We start from the raw sequence: 22,328 nt of genomic DNA on the forward strand, positions 1-22,328 counted from the left end.
ATTGTTAATTTAAATGGGAATACATTAAATACTATAGTTGAAGAAAAGGATTTTGGTGTTGTGTTCAGAAAATCACCTAAGTCACCTAAGTAGGGCTAATAGGATTTTGGATAGCATCTATAGAAATATTGAATACAAGGCAAAGGATATTATTTGACTGTATTGATCATTAGTAAGGCCTCATTTAGAGTACTGTGTACAGTTTTTGGCTCTCTTCCTGAAGAAGGACATTGAATTGTTGGAGAAGGTTCAGAGAAGAACCAGTAGGATGATACCTGGGATGGTGGGATTATGCTATGAAGAAAGACTAAGATATCTAAACTTGTTTTCTCTATAGAGGAGAAGGATCAGAGGGGATTTGATTGTGGTGCTTACGATTATGTAGGGTATTGATAATATAGATCCATCAAACTTTTTTTGTGTTTAGCAGTGAAAACAATAGGACTGATGGGTCATAAGTTCAAATTTTGGCAGCACAGGAATTATATTCAACTTAGACAGTATTACTTTTCAAACAGTATGGTTGGATTTTGGAATGAATTGCTTTTAAGGCTGGTGGAGGCAGAAAATTTAACTGAGTTCAAGAAAAGATTGGATAAATATATGAGTAGCAAGGGGTGGTTATAGTTGGGAACTGGAAGGGACATCCTTGATGGGCTAATAAGCTCCTTTTTGTCCCTTTAGAATTTTATGAATTCTGTATAATGTTGGCTTTTTATGTTTTCATTCACATTTTGAGGGTATTCGTATGTCAGCTTTATGGTCTGGATCTTTAGTTCTATTTCCATGTATGACTAGCTTCTTCTTTCCCATTCTCAGGTCGAATCTTCTGAACACACTTCCTCTCTTCATGAAGCCATTCACTTGGGGCTGCTTGTCAAGATTTCCAAGTCCTTCCAAACCCCTATCCAATATCTCATCCACTTAGGATTCTCTCCAACTTTCACATCAATCATGCCCAACCTTCTCCCATTTACCTACAGGAACTTGAGTATCATCAGGTCACCAAATTTCATGCAGACTGCCTTTCCTTGACAAGACTGCATCCTACCCATGGAATGATCCCTCCATTAGATCTGCTCCCAACTCAGAACTCCACAAATAGATGCCTTTCCCACACCCCTCAATACCAAGCTTCCTCTTTTGTGGTATTCTGTATTGCCCAGTCAGGACTGGTCCAATTTCTATGCCTGTCCTCTTCTCCACCTCCTTTCTTGGGTCCTTGATCTGATGCGGGACACCCCATGCAGGGTCCTATTGGTTGGTCCCTTCCTGGCCTGCCCAACCTTGGTTTCCATTACTCCATCTTCTCTCACCCAAGCCCCCTGTTTTTCCCACCCAACATTTTGTTTCTTCTGATCCAACCTCATGCATCACTATTTAATCAATGAGTGGCATCCCTTCATCTCCGTGTGGGATTTGTTCAGTCCATTGTTCATCAAGCCAGACTGTCCTCCCACGTAGCTTTCTTTCTGTCCCACTCTTATCTCACTTCCACCTCTTCTGTGTTCCAATGTAAATGGTGTGCTTATTGCTGTTGGTCTATCCTTCACCATTTCCCCCCCTGGCCAAACTACCTCATAACATGTTACATTTTTCTTCATGTGACTATTCAATTGTGGCTCATCTGTTTCTACTATCACAGATTATCAGGTGCTGCTATCTACCACTTTTCCAATACCACAGGATTTCTTTCTTCACCTATCCTCACTACTTTCTTCCATTCCTTCTTTATCTACAGATTCCTTTGGGACATGAATATGATTCTTCATGCTCTCATCTGGGACCCATTCGAACCTCTTGCAACTTCTTCTTTATATCATATCTTTCTAAAAACATATTTCCTTCTCCTTCTTGCCTGTGGCTACCTTCATTCTGACATTTGTACCATAGGTTATTCCCTAACTGTATTATCACACTTACCTACTCCCTTACCCTGACTGACCCTGCCTTCTCTAGACTTTTGCAGCTAGGGAAGGTGACCATATCCCTTCCTTCTTTTTCCCATCTCTATGATCATTTGGACCCAGACAGACTCTTGTGTCCTGTCTGGACCATTAATTCCTATCTTTCTTACACTTCCTGTATTTGTGGTTCCTGTCTCCATCTTTTCATTCCTTGGGAACCCACTTCTTATAAGGGACCTCTCTCCCACCATCCTTAAAGAATGGATCCACCAGCTCATTTTTCTGGTGTACTTCAACTTTTTCATGTCTCCTCTTACAAGATTCAACACCTTACACGTTCCTTAGCTTCTTGTTTTCACCATCCTTTAGATAAAATTCTCCAGGCTGGTATGTGAAACTATCTTGCACACCTTTATCAGCCAATATCTACACCACCTAGTTGTCTTGTCTCTGCAGAGATTTAGACTTCCACCCATATCCATCCTTCAATCCACCATTCACCTATAAATTGGTGAGTGTATTTAAAACATTTTTTCTCTAACCTCTATTTACCTATAGAATACCACTAGGCAGGTAGTGTTGCCTTCTGGAGAATACATACCCAAAATCTGCGTCTAGCCAGGATAATGTATATATATTTATTACTTTTCACATTTGATCCAGACCGTACCCATTCCATGGTCTATCATGGAAAAAGCCAACACCAGTGTTATGTTTCTGCCCACTTTTCTAGCTAATGCATGCCAACTTTTAGAAATAGGGTTTTACTGCCACTCATTGCATTATTTCCAGTAAAAGAACTTTATTGACTGAAAGACTGATGGGTATCTGGGTCTCCTCTATGTGAATTCTCCCCCCCCCCCCCTCCTCATTGCCATGTACCATGTTCCAGCCACTGGGATGGTAGATCATGGAGTATCCTCACTGATTGGGACCTAACTGCTGGGGCTAGAAAGAGGAGTCCCTCTATTGTGAGCAGTAAGGCTGGAGTGACACTGGCGTGTAGTGCAGGTCACCCCACACACACATACAACTAGGTACATCGCAGCCTTCAAGCAAACTGATGGTACAACTCACTAAACTGATTTTTTATTAATTTTTTTATCTTATATTCTTCCTCTTGTAGAGTTGAGAAGAAAAAAAACTGGTGGTCAAGTGGAAGTTTATAACACAGTGCCTTCCTCCTGTGGCAGGCATGGGGCCCACAGAGATTGGCAGTAGAGATGAGGTGAACATTCCTTATATGTCAGTGATGCCTCACCCAATACCCTGCTCCAATAGCAGGCATGGGACTCATAGCAACTGATGGTCAAGTAGAGTTTAATATAAGTATCTATACAGACATGATTCCATACAGTGCCCTCCTCCTGCTGCTGGCATGATACCTGTAGAAACTGACAGTAGAGGAGTTGAGCATAGGTACTTATCACCAGTGTCCTTCCACTACATCTAATATTGACCCATTGAGTCTGATGAAAGAGGAGGCATGCACCAGGTAATGTCTGAATGAGCCCCAACCTCACTACACATACTGGCTATCCAACAGCTTGTGTGCAAGTAATTGGACAGGCTGTAGCTCACATTTTACATATAAAGCCACTCCTTCCCCTCTTTTTAGTACCCTATTCCTACTGAACAGTCTACAACCCTGCATTCCAAAAAAATTCCTGTCATCAAAATTTCCTGTGTTTAACCAGGCTTCCGTTATTCCCATTACATCAAAATCCCCTGTTCCAACCATTACTCTGAAGTCATTCACTTTATTTCTTATACTCCTAGCATTACAGTGGTTACGGTTCAGCTTACCATTAAAACTACTTTTATTCTTTTTTTTCCTGCACTATACATTAAAGTTGACCTTACAGTTGTGTTAATACCCCTGCGAACAAGCCATCCCCTACCATATTTAAATATAAACCATCCATTCTACAAAGCTCTCTTTTTCCCATTGATTGATCCACCAAATCTATCCAGCCAACCTGCTCATCCTTACAGATTAACTTAAGCCCAGTATTCAGCCTTAGTGACCTACTTAGAATTTCATCCCCATGGATACACTTGCTGAAATAGTAATAGGCTTAAGGAACTAATGTTCATTTTTTCATTTTAAAACTACATCAGAATTAATTTTTAAGTGCAGTATTTACAAATTTTATTTATTTTTGTTCAAATCTGGAATATTTTTAAAGAATAGGGTAGGTTTAGAACTATTCTGGCAGGTAGCTCTGACATGCATCCTGGTTATTCTGGGCCTATACTACAGTGGTATTACGAATGTCATCTTCAACAAGTTTTACAAAATGGGAAAATATGAGAAGTTAATAATATCTCAACTGAGAAAAGAAGTAAGTAACAAAATTATGAGTGTAAAAAAAATGGACCGCTAAGTCAGTAGGATAATTTTATCCCTCTACAGAGCAAGCCAGATCATGGTCAGTGGGGTATTTCTCACATCGATGCATTTGCCACATCCCTCAACCACGGAATCCCTCTATTTTGGTTTCTGGTCCCACATCTGTTTAACCCGACTGTCGATGCTTTCAGTCAGGATTGGACTGATAATTTCCTGTATGTTATCCTCCCAATTGACTCCTCCTCCAGGTGATTTAGATCATCTATACTTTGTCATATCAGGTCCTTCTAATTGCACCTTACTGACTGGCTCCATCACGGTTTTTACACCTTCTCCAGTTCCACCCTACCCATCTGCTACCCCTTACTCTGTGTCCCTCCTTACTTCAACAAACTCGGTCATTGGTGCTTCATCCTGTTCTTTCTGTCCTCCAGTTGCATGCTTGGTTTTTATCCGGTCCTTAGTGAGGAGGTCAGGATTATCCCGATGTGTAACTTCCCTTCTGGCCCATTCCATCAGCTCTTTCTCCATAGAAGTTTATTAGCGTCAATGGAACATTTTCCGCCACTGGTTTCTGGGCCATGCGGCTGTTCAGTCCACAGTTACTCATATTGCAGAATTCTTACTTGGCTTTTTGATCGGAGTTCCTCTGTCTCCTTGATTTCTAATTATTGCGAGACTATCTCCCACACCTACTGTCTTTTTCTGATACCACCATGTTTTCCTCTCTTACACTCTCCTTGTTGTTCTGTTCCTTCAAGATTTGTTGTCCTCCATGGCGGGTTGCCTTTCTAGACTGGAATATTTATGTAGTCCTCCATTGCCTCTGTTTGAACCACTTTCCACGTGCTTCTTGTTTCACCTTTCCTTTCAGACATTTCCATTTCCTCTTGGTTGGTGTTTGAATTTGTTTGCCATCAATGTTTCATGTACTCTATATCTTCATACATATCTTTTCTTTTTCTGGATCATTCTTTCCTCCCTCAAACCTCGGCAATGCAGGAGAGTACCTCCTCCTTTTTGCTGATTTCCCTTCCATTTCCCACCTTGTCCTTGGCCTGATCCATATAGCCTTCCATGTCCTGTAAGTGCTCTTCAGTGTTGTATTGCCTGCACCGCTTCCATCCATGGTGCTCATTCTTACTTCTTTATCCTATGGTGACCATCCTCTGTTCATGATCTTTCTCCTCCCACCGTCATGTGTTGGGTTCGGCTTTTGTTTAAATTGGCTTATTCCTCTCTTATGTTGTCCTTTGTACTTTCTTCCAAGTGTTTTCTTATCAAACTTGACACCTTATCTTTTCTTTGACATCTTATCTTTATCATCCATAGGAGGAAATTCTTCAGTAGAGCATGTGGATGACACTTCATACATTCGTATCTCTTTATTTAATCTCTATCGCAATTTCTTCTTCATCAGGTTCTCATCTTCCACCTACTGCCACTTTTCACAATTCAGTGCAATTTTGACTGGATAAGTTTATATTAAAACTTTTCCTTTCAGGGGCCCTTACTTCATTTATCATCTTATGGATCCCTCTCTGTGGCGAGTGGTGCCCAAGTTTGCATATTGTTTCTTTAACTTGAAATATGCACTGTCAAGCCATGTTGATTCACACTTTATATTCCATGACCTCGCAATGCTCACTGTGGAGATGGGTGTTTCCACAAAATCACTTGTAGGTGAATAACCTCATGATATTACTGCTTCATAAACATGCCCATTCCAGACCGTACCACCCACAGACTGCATGGGTTTCCTGCCATACCTGTAGTAAACAGCTTGGCATGGTCTGCTTTTCAAAATAGGGTTTTATGGTTACCCATTGTACTGTCTCCGGTGATAACGTTCATTTAGACTCTCCACCGCCTTTTCACCCTCCTTCCTTCTAGTGGAGTACAGGAGTATGGAGGTCCTTACCACATTCCAGTTCCAAGCCACTGGGGTGGTTGACCATAGAGGCCCCTTCCTGAGTGGGTTTCACACAAAGATAGCTATATCCATTTAGTGCAGAGTAGGGCAATGGTGTTCTGCAGTTGTAGATGGCATGCTATCCTCCTATCTGCGATATACAATTAAGAAGGAGTGATACGTCAAAATGCAGTTCACCCCTTTGATTGGGAGCCTTCATCCTACCCTCGCATGGATGTCGGTACCCTGTGGGCAGGTTTTGGATTTAGAGTAGAACCAATCAACATAAGTCCTCACACATGTTTTGGGTTGTCTAGCTTCCTCTGTCTGTGCTGTGGGTCACAGAGGTGGTAAGTGGGATTGTTCCAGTTCTGTCCTTTTGCTATTCCTAGTCCTATCTTCTTACGGGTATGTTATTGCCATTTGGATGGTCCTGGTCTGTATCATAATTGGGGGAGTTGATTGCAGGAGACAGACATCCTTTTGATAACGGATGTTGTGTTCCCAGATTGATAGCTTAGAGCTAATACTTGTGTTATATCCAGGAGTTGGAGCGGTTCACAATCCCTTGGTTTCTTTGGTTTGAGGTGAACACAGTATGATCCTAATCCTACCCTCGTGTCGATGTCAGTACCCTGCGGGCAGGTTTTGGATGTAGTTGACTTACCGAGTACAATCTGTCGAGCCCTAGCCACTCTACACCTGGGACACATCCTTTGTTTTACCCACTTTTCTATCCATATGATTGAGTTACATTACATATATATATGGTTAGGATCACTATTCTGCCACAATGCTCCTCTCATTTTCTACCCTTATCTCCTACAAATTTCACAGATGGGCAAAGAGTATACCTGGCTCAGAAGTGGTGTGGTTCTCCTCATTGGGTCTTTGGATCTGACTCTCTGATCTCTCTCATTTTCAGGGGTATCCTTCAAATGCTTTCGGGGGGAACTTCTATCCATCCTTTGCACCTGTCCCTACTCTTCATCAATGTGGGACTCTGGCTAATCTTCTTAGAGGAGATAAGTACCTATCGGAAATTATAATTTTCTTATACTGAAAATGTATTTCCGATAGGTACTTCCCACTTTCCTTCTAGGCTTACGTGTTTTGCCAAACATTGAAGTGATAATTCAGTAGGGAAGTGTAGAGGGACCCACAAGCATCATATGAGCATGTCACACTCCTATTGGTGGAGAAGTGATGCATGATGATTTGCAGGAGAGACATGTTGGAATCTTTCAATTCCAATAGGAGGGAGCAGAAAGATTGTGGCATGAGTAAAGAAAAACTTTGCATATAGAGGGCAGCATGAACGGGAATGGCTAATTTTGTAAGTGGAGGTAAGTACATATGGAAATACATTTTCAGTATAGGAAAATTATAACATTTGGAATTTTTCTTTGCAAAGTGTATCTGTATTTAGTAACCACACATGACTGAATCATTGATGAAAACAGTATTGGAAATGATATTGTTCTTACAGTGCATAGTGCATCATTTTGTATAAGCTATTTTAAATTAGATAAGTATATCATGTTGCAGTAGATCAGAACTGTTGCTTCTACTTCCAAGTTCAAGGTCAACTTTTATGTTCTAGAAGAATAACATGTAATATTGTTATGTATACCAGATCCAATTTGAAAATTATATTTATTGAAATAAATTTTGAATTTATTAATACACTATTAAAAAACAAGACCCAGTTTTATAAAAAAAAGCTATTTTAGGTTTCCTGTTCTAGATGGTCACATTTACAAAGAATATGAGTATAATTTTAATTAAACATCTTCTATTAAAGAAAGACAAATTATTTATAACATGATACAGTATCATAGTTCAAAAAGACATGAAAATTACGTTCAGTACTTCTGCTTTTACAAAATGATTTGTTAATCATATTTCTATGCAGTTTTTTTTTGGCACAATATACTATCTGAAATACATAATATTTAGTACTCTGTTAATATTTCTTTGGCTAGTTTTGATTCACAATCACTTATTTTCTATATGGTATGTTTTTTTTTTTGTAAAATTTTCTGCCCCCCCCCCCAAAAAAAATAAAGTTTTATCCTTTTCAACAAAACCAGCTGAATATTTTGTGGTTATCACATATACTGCTCTTTGGTCTTCCTATTTCACTATCAGAGCATTGTCTTTGCAAACAAAAGCCACGTCATAATGCTCCAGATGCTCATTAGCAAGCTCTTTTGGGACTCGTCTATTTGTGTGAATTGTTGCCATCATCGTTATATTTTGAGTTTCCAAAAAGTGTGTCAATCGAGTACTTGCATACCAATTGTCCACAATTACATGATACCTTTGTTTAAGAACAGATTCTAATAAATGGACAACTATTTTTTCACTAGATGCAAGTTTATTTACTCCTTTAAAATCAGGCAAAGATTATTGGTTGTTGAGGTCTTTCCCATAGTACACCCTAAAAGTTATAGTTGTATCCACATCAGTTCTTTTCACTGTCACACATGACAAATAATTTGATGCCAGATCTTGTGCATTTAGTTTTTATGAATTGGCAAAGGCCTAGCCATCCTTTCCATAAAACTAATGCCTCAACAATTGAATTATGTTCTCCTGCACCCACATTTTTCATCAAAATTTTTCTCAAAAGCTCACAAAAAGCATCCAAGTGTGTAGAAGGTACATTTTATTCACATCATTTACTTTGGTAAACCGTAAAAATTTCATAATTGAAATGTACCTGTCTTTACTCATTATGGCAGCACAAAAAAAATTAATGCCTGGTTCATGGGGCATTGTTGCCCAGTACTGGTTCATATTGCTATACTTACATATTCCAGTATAAAAATAAAGAGCAAGATACGTAAATATATCATTTTCAGTGAAGTCTTTACACCAGATACTATTTACAATTCCATTAGATTGTGGATTAGCATCAAAAAAAGCCTTTGATAAATCAATTCACAAAAAGCAATATGGTTTGTAACTTCACTCATAATAAACCTTTTCACACACTCTAAACCACTCATGTTATCTGAATAGCTTACTGTGGAGTTGATCCCACTGAAATTATGCAATAATGGTGGCTCCAGTTGAGGCTTAGCATCATCAAACACATTAGGAACACATTACCATCCTCCAGGCATTTCAATCGGTTGAGGTAAGTCTTGAAATCTAAAATTGTCACTGCAATCAGAATAATCACTGCTATCAAACTCCATATCATTTCCATCTGGTACGTATTCACTATCACTGTCACTCATACCCTCAACACTCGACATTTTTTATATTATTTTACTCAAACAATTTGTAAATGTATGCAAAATGAGACATATTTATAGCAAGTTACCATTCAATCAACACCCGCATGCAACTGACACTATCCTCTTATTACTTCAATCAATTACACATCACTTATTTTGTGAAAGTTTCTGATTGGTTGATAAAAATGATGTCATTTTGATTGAAGAGCATTATGAGACATTCAATAATGCTCTGATAATCATAATGGAATATTTTCCTTCGTAAACATAAACTTAAGCATGATGACTCCAACAGTGGCATCATCGCATGGATAATCAAGACTTCCCATGATGCCAACATTGCAGTCATCGTATGGAAGGGGTTAAACTACTTTCTTTTCATGGTATATCAATAAATGTAGCTAATAATCCATATTTTAATAGTATACAAGTTTTAAGTTCTTACTTTTATAAGGCAATATTTTTAAAAAATCTATAATTTTCTCTAGTGTGAGAATTGTGACATTTTGCTTCCAAGGCACCCCTCTTCTCTAATTTACCACTCTTTGAAGAAGTATGAAATTTAACATAAATTACTTATTATAATAATCATCTCTTAGGCAAAGCATATAATTTTCATAGTCTTCAATTTTATTTGGTTACTGAGCTATGAAATTGATAACAAGACCCTTCTTGCCACACAAACCTGTCACATCCTCTCTTTCAGAAACTACCAGTAATTCTCTCTGATGTTCAATGCTATAGTATTTATAATCAATAGAAAGCCAAGGTTTTCATCTATCAATTGATGTATCATCTTAATTCGTTTTCTGTAAAGTGAATTGTCAGTTTTGTTTTCAGTTCAAGCTTTATTCCCATTGGGACACATGTCGATGAGCTTAGATAAAGGTTTAATGCCTCTTGTTGCATAGTTAGAAAGCCACAAAAATTGTGATAGTTATGGGACATTGTCCACTTTTTGCATGTTGTTATTCTGTATTCTTTTGTGCATTATTTAATTAAATAAAAATATTTAGTACAATACTACCATTAGTATAAAAAGTAGAGTTAAAGGTCATCAATAGGCAATAGCAAAAAATAAATAAAAAAGAAGACCCGTGTAAGTAACTTTTTATTTTGTTTTTCATTTTTATTATAATAAAAGGAACTAAAATGTAGAAATAGCAAACTTTTTAGGTTAGTTATGGTTAGATTAGGTGAAATAAATAATAATAATGATGTAATAAAAATTTTTACAAAGTATGGTATGCTCACAAATAGTTTGTGCATAATGTAGTTTGATAGCGTAACGTGAACTGCATGTTTACCAAGTGATTTATAATTTATAATGGTACAAGTAGTAGTTAGACAGCATTCAAAAGGTAATAAAACAACAAAATTTAAGTGTAAATAGAGGTATACTGTTTTGACTTTAAAGCTATTCAGGATAAACAAATTTAGTTTCACATTACAATTAGAAAGAAAAAAAGGGTAGTTTAGATTTATTTCAACCAATCTTGTAAAAAGTTAGGGTATAGAAAATAACAAATGGATTTAAAGTTTTACTTTAAAAAAAGCATTTGAAATTTATTTAGATGGTTTTAGAGATTAGGCAAATAAAATTTGAGATTTTTGAGACAAGGAAAAGTATTTTTAATCTTATCACTCAGACTAGTATATAGAAATGCTATATATATATCCACAGACAAATCTTTAATAAAAAAATACTTCATTAATAAATCTAATTTTTTGTGTACAAAGTGTATTAAAAGTTACAGTATGGAAATTATAACAAGTACAAAAATGGTTATGAGGTTGGTTAAGTCCCTTTGACCATGATAAACTTACATTGTAAGTAGGTATGCAACTCTTATGAAAGTTCTTTATAAAAATGAAACTAGTGGATGAAATTCTTTTAAATTCGAGATGAAAGGTCCTATAAGTATGTAGTTTTTGAAAAATAAAATATTTAATTTTGATTATTTTTTCTAAAGCAATGTTTTTCTCATGCCTTTTTTTCTTTTTGCATGTTGCCTATCCAACATGCAAAGTAATTTTCCTTTTAAGATTAAAAATACTTTTATGCATCACAACATTTTCAAATTTTGCATTGGAAATCCTTATAATGTCTGGATGGTTATCAAATGATTTTAAAGAAAAAAATTTGTCTTTTTGTTATATTTGATCTTTTATTTTTCTTTAATGAATATCTGCATGGGTTCAGTCGATCTGACCAATCTCGTAACCACAATAAAAAAATTAGGAAATAATTGTAAATTATGCCTCTTTTGTTCTAGAGTGACTACAAATTCTAACACAAAAACATAAATGTTTAGACTAAATAGCTTAAATCCTATAACATTATACATTTATATATGTATTTATTATTTTTATTATATTGACCTTTCACCGTGCCTGGCTAACAATACAGAAGTTCACTCATGTTACCTTATCAAATAACATAAAGGTGACCTTTGGTCTGTACAAACTAACTTGTCATGGCTGTTTTTTAGTAAACTAGTATTTTGTAAAATACAGGCACATTTCAATTATTATACATTATATATGTATATAGATTATTACTATTTACAAATAATTTCTTAAAAAATAGAACAGTAAATAAAGAATAAAGCAAACAATTATCTCTTATAGTTCCAACATTTGTACTAGTTTGCTGCTTGTTGTAGGTTGCTAAGCCTTATCAAATTTCATACGTGGAAGATGTGAAACGAAATAATTTTTTTAAGTTTTATATATACATTTGAATAACCAAAAAATCATAAATTACTGTATCGATATCGTAGAACTCTTATAATTTATCAATTATCTCAGCAAAAAGAAAAGATAGGAGGTTCTTATTTTATATTCTAGCTTGTCAATATCGGTAATTTGAGTTTCTAATTTTTACAAAACTGTAGAATTTGTATTTTGACATCACAAAAAATTTAATTTGAATCAGTGCTGTATTTAACATACCACGTGACACACAAAAATTGATGTTTAGGTGTGTATTTAATAGTTACTTTTAAATTAAGAAATTAGATAATGTATAATACTAAAATTTGAATTATAATTTACAGTTTGATACCAAACTTAATAACATAAATAAATAAAATAGTAGTTCAATAAAATTCTGAATGCAGGTCAATAAACATGATGACAAGGCCTCTGATCCGTGACGTGTGGAAAGGGTTCATTTGACCAACTTCCTTGCGAGAGAGGTAACCTTCCTCCTATCGAACCTTTAACCTCTTGTTTGTATTACCATCTTTTGCTTAAGACTTATTTCTTACTCCTTTTTGCATGTGGTCATAAAAGGTCAGATATATATGATATAGATGCTTCCCATATTCTTTTCTATCATTCTTTTATTCTTCTTTATCCTGACTGTGCCTTTCTCCCCAAAACACCTACAGCTTGTGAGGGGAACAATGCCTTCACCCTTATCTCCATTCTTTCATTGCTCACTTTTATTTTCATTCTGATCCTGATCATAATTGTTCTATCTGGGCAGTTTGCTGTTATTTGGCTCACACTGTACCTTTTTGTGGTTCTTGCTCCCATCTTTTTATCCCTTGGAACTCCTCTTTTACCTGAGATCTTTCTCCCATTACTCTCACAGGCTGGCTACAACAGCTCATGCATCTAGCATATACTTCTTTGGAAGGGGATTCTCATTGACTTTTCCAACTCTCTCTCTCTCACCAAATTGGACACTTTTCTCCCTCTTTGGCTGCTCACTTCTGTCCTTTATTAAGGGAAAGTGTGTAGGCTGGCATGTGGACTACCCTGCATACTTTCATTATCTTCATCATCTGGCTGTCTCTTTATTTGGATATTGCTTGCCTTCAGTTGCCGTTCTCCATACCCCTTACCAGTTCTGACTGGGTAAGTTCTTTTTCTATCTATCATTCCTTTAAAGGGACCTTATTCTACATCTCAGGATCCTGCTGAGTGTCATGCAGTGCCTGCCAGGGTATATGAAAGTTCAAATCTGCACCATACAGCCATTTGGATCCGAAATGCTTACTGAAGAGCTGGGGTTACCACAAGACTGCTAGACTGAGTGAGGCAGTGTTGGTATAGTTGTCCATCCTTTCGAAATGCTTACTGAAGAGTTGGGGTTTTCACAAGACTGCTAGACTGAGTGAGGCAGTGTTGGTATAGCTGTCCATCCTTCCGGTCCTAGTTAAATAAACCTGGACTAGCCTGCTTTTAAAAATAGGATTTTGTGGGCAGCCATTACATTGTCTTAAGATGTTGCATTCCTCATCTCCCCAAGGCGTTTTTACCCCCTCTTCATCTAGTGTGATATGAGAGTCTTTGCCACTCACCTGGTTATAGCCACTGAGGTGGTGGACCATAGAGGCTTCTTTCCGAGTGTGGCCAATTCCACTCAGTAGAGAGTAGAGCAGTGGTGTTATGTTGGTGTAGATGGTGTGAACCCTCCTCCTACCTCAAATGGAAAAAAAAAATCCCAATGCCACCTGCTTTTGGACCAGAGAGGAACCACCAAATACTTTTCACCCCTCTGGCTGGCTTTCCACCATCCTACTGCTGCCTGAATCTCAGTTCCTGGGTGGTATAATGTTGTATCAGTGTAGAACCAGCCAACGTAAGCCCTCACTCATTTGGTTGGTAGGGACTTTCATCTTACTGCAGACCAGACAAAAATTCCCAATAATGCTTAGATTTGGACTGGAGTTGACCCATCACATTTATTTTAACACCATCTTACTGTTGCCTGAATGTCAGTGACCTAGGTGGCCTGATGATGGACATGTACAGGGTCAGCTCACATGAGCACTACCTGGGTTGGTGGAATAAATTTACTGACCCTTCTGCTTCCTTGTCTCATCTTCAAGTGATGATTAAACATTCAGTATAGAGAGAGTCAGCTGTTCTAGGAGGATGAGTTGCACTACTATTGGTGAAGGGTTGTCACATGCTTATGTGCATGCTACAGCACAGCAATACCACATGGAAACATCCAAGTTTAGGTGGGAGCCTGAAGCTAGAGGCGAGTGAAAAATTGTACATATAGAGGGCAACACAAAGTTGAGAAAATTAATATGTGAATGAAGATAAGCTTCTGCCAAAAATACATTTTTATTGTGGGAATGCGTTGTGTTACCTTTTATGTTTCTCAAAGTTCAAATCTTCCATTCATTACTATCTTTAGCTCCTGCTACATTTAAATATGAGTGAGTTTAAAACTCTTATCTAAGAAGTCTTGTAATGATAAATTTTATTTTATCTAATAAGCTGTGAGTAGTAAATATTGTAACATAACTTGTTTGGCAGTCTAGCCTGCTGATTTGCCAGTAGAGCTGGGCAGTTAATGGAATTTGCCACTCAGTTATCTAGCTCAATAATGGTTTACATTACGTGAGACTTGTGTAGTTTAACTAATCAAAAATAGTAATAATCAGAAACATTAACTCTGATTACTTGAAACTAATGAATTAAGTTGAAAAAAAACCTCAAATTAATTGAAAATAATGAGAAATTATAATGTCAATATTTTAATTACTTGAATAGTTGAAATAATCAAAAACAGCTATAATGAATAGTTTATTATGTGACCTGTAATCAAGTTAATCTCCCAGCTCCGTTTACCAGTTCTTCTAACTGATAATAAAAGTTAGTTTAATTAAATGTAACAATATTAAATAAATTTTAAAAATACTTAATATTGTGATATTAATCCTTAATCTAGTTCACATCATAAAAGTTTGTTGCTCATGCAGTTGATATGAATAGCACCCCAATCACTACTATGTCTGTCATATCTCAGCCCAATGAACCCTGGTATTGGGTGAAAGGCCACATCAGCAGTGAAAATGGTGGATGTAGTGTATTTGACATATTTTTAAATATTCTACTTTGCTTTCACTGATAAGTTCTTGGAATTATGGTAGTCATGTTTAATAGGTGAGTTGTTGTAAAGAGGCTTTTTATCTATTAAATATTTTTAAATTTCCAATAAGTTTTCCAGTTTATTTTGCAAAAATATTCTTGAGTTTTTAATTTACTAAATTAATCCAACAAATAGTAAAGTGGAAAGGACATCTGTGTTTATTAGTAGGGCCATGCACAAATTTAAGGTTGAAGCTTAATGGTCATTTAATTACATTATTTTGCCTATTATAAAGTAAAGGGTTATCCTCAATACATTAATTTGTCTATAATGAGTATTGTTTTTTATTTCTGCTTTACCTTTATTGCTAACATCACTACTCTTGTACTATTCAAAATTTTTTATTACTAATACTTCCTTTATGATTTTTTAGAATTAAATATGCTGATGAAATAGCTTTTATACAAAATTTATGTCTGTAACTTTTTGTGTCAAATATGGAAATGACAGGGTTTTTTTTTATAGGTTTTCAGCCACTATTTATAAGCCTGTATCCTATAATTTTGCTACTATACCGTTAGTAAAGTAGATTTTCAGAGTAATGTTGAATAGAAGATGAATGAATGAGGATAAGGAGAATACTTTAACAATTTATTTGCTGCTTACTATTTTAAAAGTTTAACATTTTATGATGTCAAATGTTGGAGTTATTTTAAAAAATAGAACTTATTTTAATTTCTGTCTAACAGCTTAATTAATTATTCTTCCAGGAATATTTTAAGCTTCGGTCTCAGGCAGTAGCTCAGCTGAAGGCTCAGGGGCATGCCCCTTATCCTCATAAATTTAAGGTATCTATCTCGTTAATGGAGTTTATTAACAATTACAACCACCTACAACCAGGAGAAGTGTTAGAGGATGTTACTGTTAGTGTTGCTGGTCGAGTGCATGCTAAACGAGAGTCTGGAACCAAGCTGATCTTCTATGACTTGAGGGGTGAAGGAACTAAAATTCAAGTAATGGCTAATGCAAAGTAAGTTTGGTAGGTTATAGAATTAATAATAGACAGAAAATTAAAATGATGCTTGTTAGTTTAATATCATAAAGAGAAATAGGAATGCAAATTAAAAAATAAAAGAATTCTTGCATTTAAAGTGTCACTTTTTAACTTCTTGATAATTATTATTCATAAAATTTGTATTTCTTAATTGATTTAACCATAAATAATTAGATGAAATAACAGGTAAAAATGAAAACAAAATCTTATATTACTTATGAGATGTAGTTAGACAGAATAACCTGTAAAAGATGAATTAAAGTAATATATTTCAGACATACGTTCTCCAACTCTAAATTGTGTTGAAATATTAAATTTTCTTGTATAACATCAATTTGACTACTCAGCTACAGTTCTGAGTAGCCAAATACAAACTACTAAAAACTTGTAAGAGTGCCCAGGAAATATGTTTGGGAATGATTATAAATGCCAAAAGCAATATACTGTCATTTTAATATTACTCAGAGCTGTCTTTTACACTTACTCAACTAAAACTTCATTTAAAACAATTAAACAAAACATGTATAATTTGAATTAGATTCTTTTATTAATACTTCCAAAATATATTTAAGAACTGTCTGTACTTTAAAGATTTATACTGAATTATTCTAAATTCAAGGTGACCTATGATATTACATTATAAACATAATTATTATAAAAATTAAAAATTGTGATAAAAGTAGTAAGCAGGTCCATAAGTAGCAAACATTGCTTCTATCATCAGGCTACAAAAAATAAACACATTGCATAACATACTGACAACAAGGAATTATATAAAAATCTTCAAGGCTTTCCTTACACTACCACCCCTAAGGAAAGGAAGAGATAAAAATTTTAAATTCACCCTTTATCTTTTAGGAATTCATACAGTTCATTTATAGACTCTACTTAAAGTCTCATTAAAAGTGGCAGCCTCACTACTCACTGTTTCTGATTGCAACTCATTTCATAAACTAATCACCATGTTAGAAAATATAAACCTGTCTTAACTGTAGCCTACCCTATCTTTTCCAAATCTTAAACTTGTTTACTCTCATCCTGTTGTTTTCAGGATAAAATATAAGGAAACCACAGGTCTTTATCCTATTAAACTCCTGTATAATCTTGTAAACTTCAATAAGATCAACTCTTAACTCTTTTCATAAGAGAAAATAAGGGATCTTAACCTATTCCAATAAGATACTCATCCATCCCTTGAATCATTCTAGTAACCCTCTGCTGAATTCTTTCCAGTTACTAAATATCCTTTTTAGATAAAAGACTAGAACTGTACTTAATACTCCAAATGATGCATAACAAGTGATTTTTATAAGGAGGTAATTACTTCTTTTTCTCTTGTGATCAGTATGTCTATAAATACATCCTAAACTTCTTTAGCTTCATTATTACCAAAAGAGCTCTTCCTCAGTGGCTTGAGTGACTTATCCTTTTCTTCAGTCATGTCATTTAGTGAATGCACATCTGTATTAAACATAAATCCCAAATTCTGGGAAACACAAATGCATGACCTGTCATTTATGTAAATTAATGGTATTTCACAAATATTTGACCAGCTTACAAATCATTTGATCCAAGTCATATGAACTAGTCTTTCCTCAGCTTTCACTGATGTAACTTGTTTGGCTAATCTTCTGTGTGACAATTTATCCTGAAATTTTAAGTGGGTCAAATACACTCCCTTTTTGTTATCCAGTTAACAAGTGACAGAACCGTATGAACACCAGTTTGGAAAAGTTCATCAATGCTTCCTTTTTTTTTGTATAATTGATACTTGGAACCATCAGTACTTGGTAAAACTCCCTAATTACAGAATTGAGAAGAAACGACAATTGTACATTTCACAAATACATCATTCATTATGACCATTGTTTCTGGTGATGCCTTTACTGGTGAAACTATGGTCTTGTTTTCCTCATTTCTTCCTTTTTTGCTAAACACTTGATGAAGTTTTTACCCATTCTCAGGGGTTGAGGAGCATTAGAAATGAAAACATTAAAATTACAAATTATTTTTATGTCTTAAGTTTGTTTTATGCAGTGGTTTAATTAAACATTTGCTTGTTTGCTGCTACAAACTTGTAGTTCTTAACTAAATGTACTGAAGTGTGTATAGCATTATGTACATCACCAGAGAAATAGTTCTTGTGATTACCAGCATAAGCCCAGTTTACCATTAGGTCTCACAAACTGAGTTTACCAAAAACTTGCTAGGATAGTTAGAAGGTTTTTTTTTTCTTATTGTCATTCTTAATTCTTCACCTGTTGGTTTTACTTGTTTTATTTATTCTGGTTTTTACATGTGGAAGTGATCGGTTATTTCAAGCAATGGTGTATGCACTTAAAGTATTTTACACTATTGCTAACAACAAACTGCTTTTCTAATTCTTGTGTTCTAGCTTAGCAGTTTTTGTTATTCACTTATTAATATAAATTCTTATTTTTTAATTTTAAAAACTTCCTCTTTTGGGTTCATTGAAATTTTCCTGATTGAGATATTTTTTAATGTTTTCCGAAAAAATAAGTATGGGCAATAATATTCAGTTAAAAAATATCATAAACATCACTCTAAATTCTTAAAATACATTTACCCACATTACTAACTACAATCACCAAAACCTGCAGTGCAGGTTTGTTGTTAAAAAGTAAATATGTTTGTTAATTATTAAATTTAACATTAACAGCCATAAATAGAAATTGTTGAGTGGCTTAAAAAAGGGTTGTTAATGATGTCTAAGAAAAGGATTTACATTAAATATTTTATGGGTTTGTTTGACATATTTATAGGTATTATTCTTCAGAAGAAGAACTTATCAAAGTGAATGCCAAGCTCAGAAGAGGTGATATAATTGGTGTTAAAGGATACCCAGGTAAAAATAGAAGAAATATTTGATGAGGTATCATTTTAGGTGTTGCAAACACAATTGAACTTTTGTTTGTCAAATAAAATTGTAGCTTTTTAATGTTTGTACATAGATCTCGGCATAAGTGGAATTTTGTTTAAATAATGCTAAAAGCAAAAGCTTTGATTTCTAATTGTAAAAAGGATAAACAATTTTTCCTGCAGGAAAAACCAAGAAAGGAGAACTGAGTGTCATCCCAACATGTATGGAACTATTAACACCTTGCTTACACATGCTGCCTCATTTACATTTTGGTCTAAAGGATAAGGTGAGTGAGAACTGATGTAACAAAATAATGGTATATTGATAATATGATTTTTATCAAGCTTTAAATAAATTTAGCTACAATATTTTAAATACCAGGTTAATGGTCATGATTTGTTCTTGTACAGCTAAAATAGGATAACTATAAAGTAGTTGAGAGTCAAAAAATGGAGCTATCAAAATTTAATAGGGCATATTAGAATAATAAAATACATAATTTTGGATCAGTACAAAGTGAGCTTTCAAACTTCCAATGAAAACGTTATTAACCATATGTGGATGTGTTATAAGTGTGACAGTCAATCCCACTACTTGATTAAAAGTAACTGCAAAGGCAGCAGTTGCTGTTGACTGGTTGCCTTCCCTCTTATCAGCAGCTCTAAACATTTTCTGATCTGGCCATTTAGGTCACGTGCTACATAAGGTGCCAAAGGATTGAAAATAGCAATACCAGCTCAATAAACATATCAGCATCAAAGAATTTGTGCAAACGTACTACAGTAAATGGGATAGTGTTGACACTATTAAGAGCATACAACCATGAACCTGGAGCAAATAACAGGATGACAATTTTGGTGACATAAGTGCCAAACCATAAGAACATTCTCCAATAAACCTGAATCATTTTCAAATAACAATTCATCACATTTTGCTTGAGTTGTAAATCAGCACCTAATATTTTTTCAGACATTTGACAAGACATCTTTTATAAAAGAACAAAATAAAGATCTTCCAAACTTCCTAATAGTCATATTTTGGCCACTAATTAGAATAAAGTTATGCTATAGGCATAAGAACTGCAGCAAAGTATTTTATGTTAGTAATACTCTTAAAATATGATCACCTCAATAATGCATTTATGTAACATTATATTATGAACATCAAGGGACCATTTAGATCCTTCAAGGCTGTCCTACACTCCCACCACTATTTTTCAGAAATCATCTATTCCTCCTCTTCTAAGGTGCTCGCCTCCATTATTGAAAATGAAACTAATTCCATAAACTGATAACCCGCTAGAAAATTAAAACTATTATAACTGGAGAAATGTCTGTCTTCGATGTCTGAAATGTGTGTTTTCTTGTCCTGTTGTCTTAAAAATGCAGCACAAAGAAATGAAGACTTTACCATATCAATTCTTGGATTATCTTGAAACTTCAATAAGATCACTCCTTACCATGTTTAACAGATTTTTTAAAGTTTTTTTATTTTAACATATGTATGAAAGAGTTAAATGTAAGACCAGTGTTATTTGGCATGTGTGGAAGAAATTAATGTAACATGTAGAAATATGTATTTATATATGATGTTTTTTTTATGAAAATGTTTGGAATTACAGAATGAAAGCTGCTTTTTTTACAGTTGCTTTTGACCTTTAAGAATTTTTAAATGTTTTCATGAAGGAAACAAGATATCGTCAACGCTACCTTGACCTGATTTTGAATGACTATGTTCGACAAAAATTTATCACTCGAGCAAAAATAGTCAACTACATAAGGAACTTTCTTGATGATCTTGGATTTTTGGAGGTGAAGCTTTATAATTTAGTTTTCATGGTTTAATATATTTTATATTTTTGTTTAAAATTATTTTAGCATGTCCTATAATTGGTCCCTTGTAATGTAGTTTCATTTTGAATATTTTGTTATTTTTTCAATATTAGTTGCTATGACTTTGGATAGTAAAAATAATAGATCATAGTATTATTGAAATTTAACTCTGCCACAAGTTTTCTTTATAATATGTGGAAAAATATAAATAATCACAATGTTAATATATTCAGAAAATTGCAAAGGTGATTAAATTAATAAGACTTATAAGCTCTAAGGTGGAAGCTGGAAAAGGCTATTCTAAGTATTTTAGACATATTAATCCATCACATAAAGGGGTTTTCTCTGTTGTTTTATCAGTGAAGTATATGACTTTTGGCTTTTTGTATATCTCTCAGTAACATTGTATTTAATATCCTTAGATAGACAAGTACATATTCTATCATTATCCAAAGATCATTTCATCAAGTATAAAAAAAATCTATGGCTATAGATAAAAATCATTAAGTGTAAAAAAACGTTTTAACTTTGATTTATTCCAAAGGTTGAATGAAATTGAAAAGTTTGTGAAGAAGCTGTGTTAGTGCAGGTTGTGTTGTGGGATCATTAATTAAGTTGCTTTATTGTCACAATATTTTTTCTTCAAAAACTAAACTACAAATAACATATTAATGAAAATATGTTGCTATTTTCTTAAACTTTTCTTAAGATCTAGTAATTTCAGCTTTTGAGGTTTTTCTATGAACCTATAAACATATTACAGCTTATATTTTGAAAATAGTACCATATTTCTGTGAAAATAACTCCTAAAAATCTGAAGCAAACGTGTATGTATATTTCTGTTTTTGTAAATATATTGACCTTGTATTTCTTCAGTTTTGTTAATTATTATTTGCATATCTTTGTTTGGCATATTTGAAGTGAAGATCACACCCCTATAAGTTAATTTCCCAGAAAGGGGGCTTAAAGCCACCTGGAGGGGTCACCTGATTTAATTACTTGCACAACTATACAGTAAGGTGTGTTGTCTATCAGTCAGTCAGTAGACCCTAAAATGACATTACGTAAGGAATGCTTAACGTTGTAATTTGTACTGGCATGATGTCAGTGAAACATGCACATGCCATGAATCATGAGAAGAATTGTGCACCCTGTAGTCTACAATGCAGCATGACATATGAACTTCAAAAGCAAGTAATCTATATACTTCTAAAACTCTCAGATTGTTTGTCTGTAATTAAATACAGCAAAAACAGTGCACAATAGTGCCATATTTGTAATGAAATGAGAATAGAAACAGAA

The 22,328-nt window shown here is 34.6% G+C and overlaps 1 protein-coding gene across 2 annotated transcripts in view; it reads left to right on the forward strand.

The window, feature by feature from the left end:
- LOC106469221 (lysine--tRNA ligase-like) overlaps positions 1–22,328 on the forward strand; it is a 45,616-nt gene that overhangs the window by 13,171 nt on the left and 10,117 nt on the right. For both annotated transcript variants that reach the window (XM_013929691.2, XM_013929688.2), the window contains 4 exons: positions 16,030–16,289; positions 19,097–19,179; positions 19,377–19,480; positions 20,880–21,005. In XM_013929691.2, the coding sequence (XP_013785145.1) occupies positions 16,030–16,289; positions 19,097–19,179; positions 19,377–19,480; positions 20,880–21,005 (573 nt within the window). The remainder of the gene's footprint in view (positions 1–16,029; positions 16,290–19,096; positions 19,180–19,376; positions 19,481–20,879; positions 21,006–22,328) is intronic.

The sequence above is a fragment of the Limulus polyphemus genome, unplaced genomic scaffold (assembly GCF_000517525.1).
Source record: "Limulus polyphemus unplaced genomic scaffold, Limulus_polyphemus-2.1.2 Scaffold3362, whole genome shotgun sequence".
Classification (NCBI taxonomy): domain Eukaryota; kingdom Metazoa; phylum Arthropoda; class Merostomata; order Xiphosura; family Limulidae; genus Limulus; species Limulus polyphemus.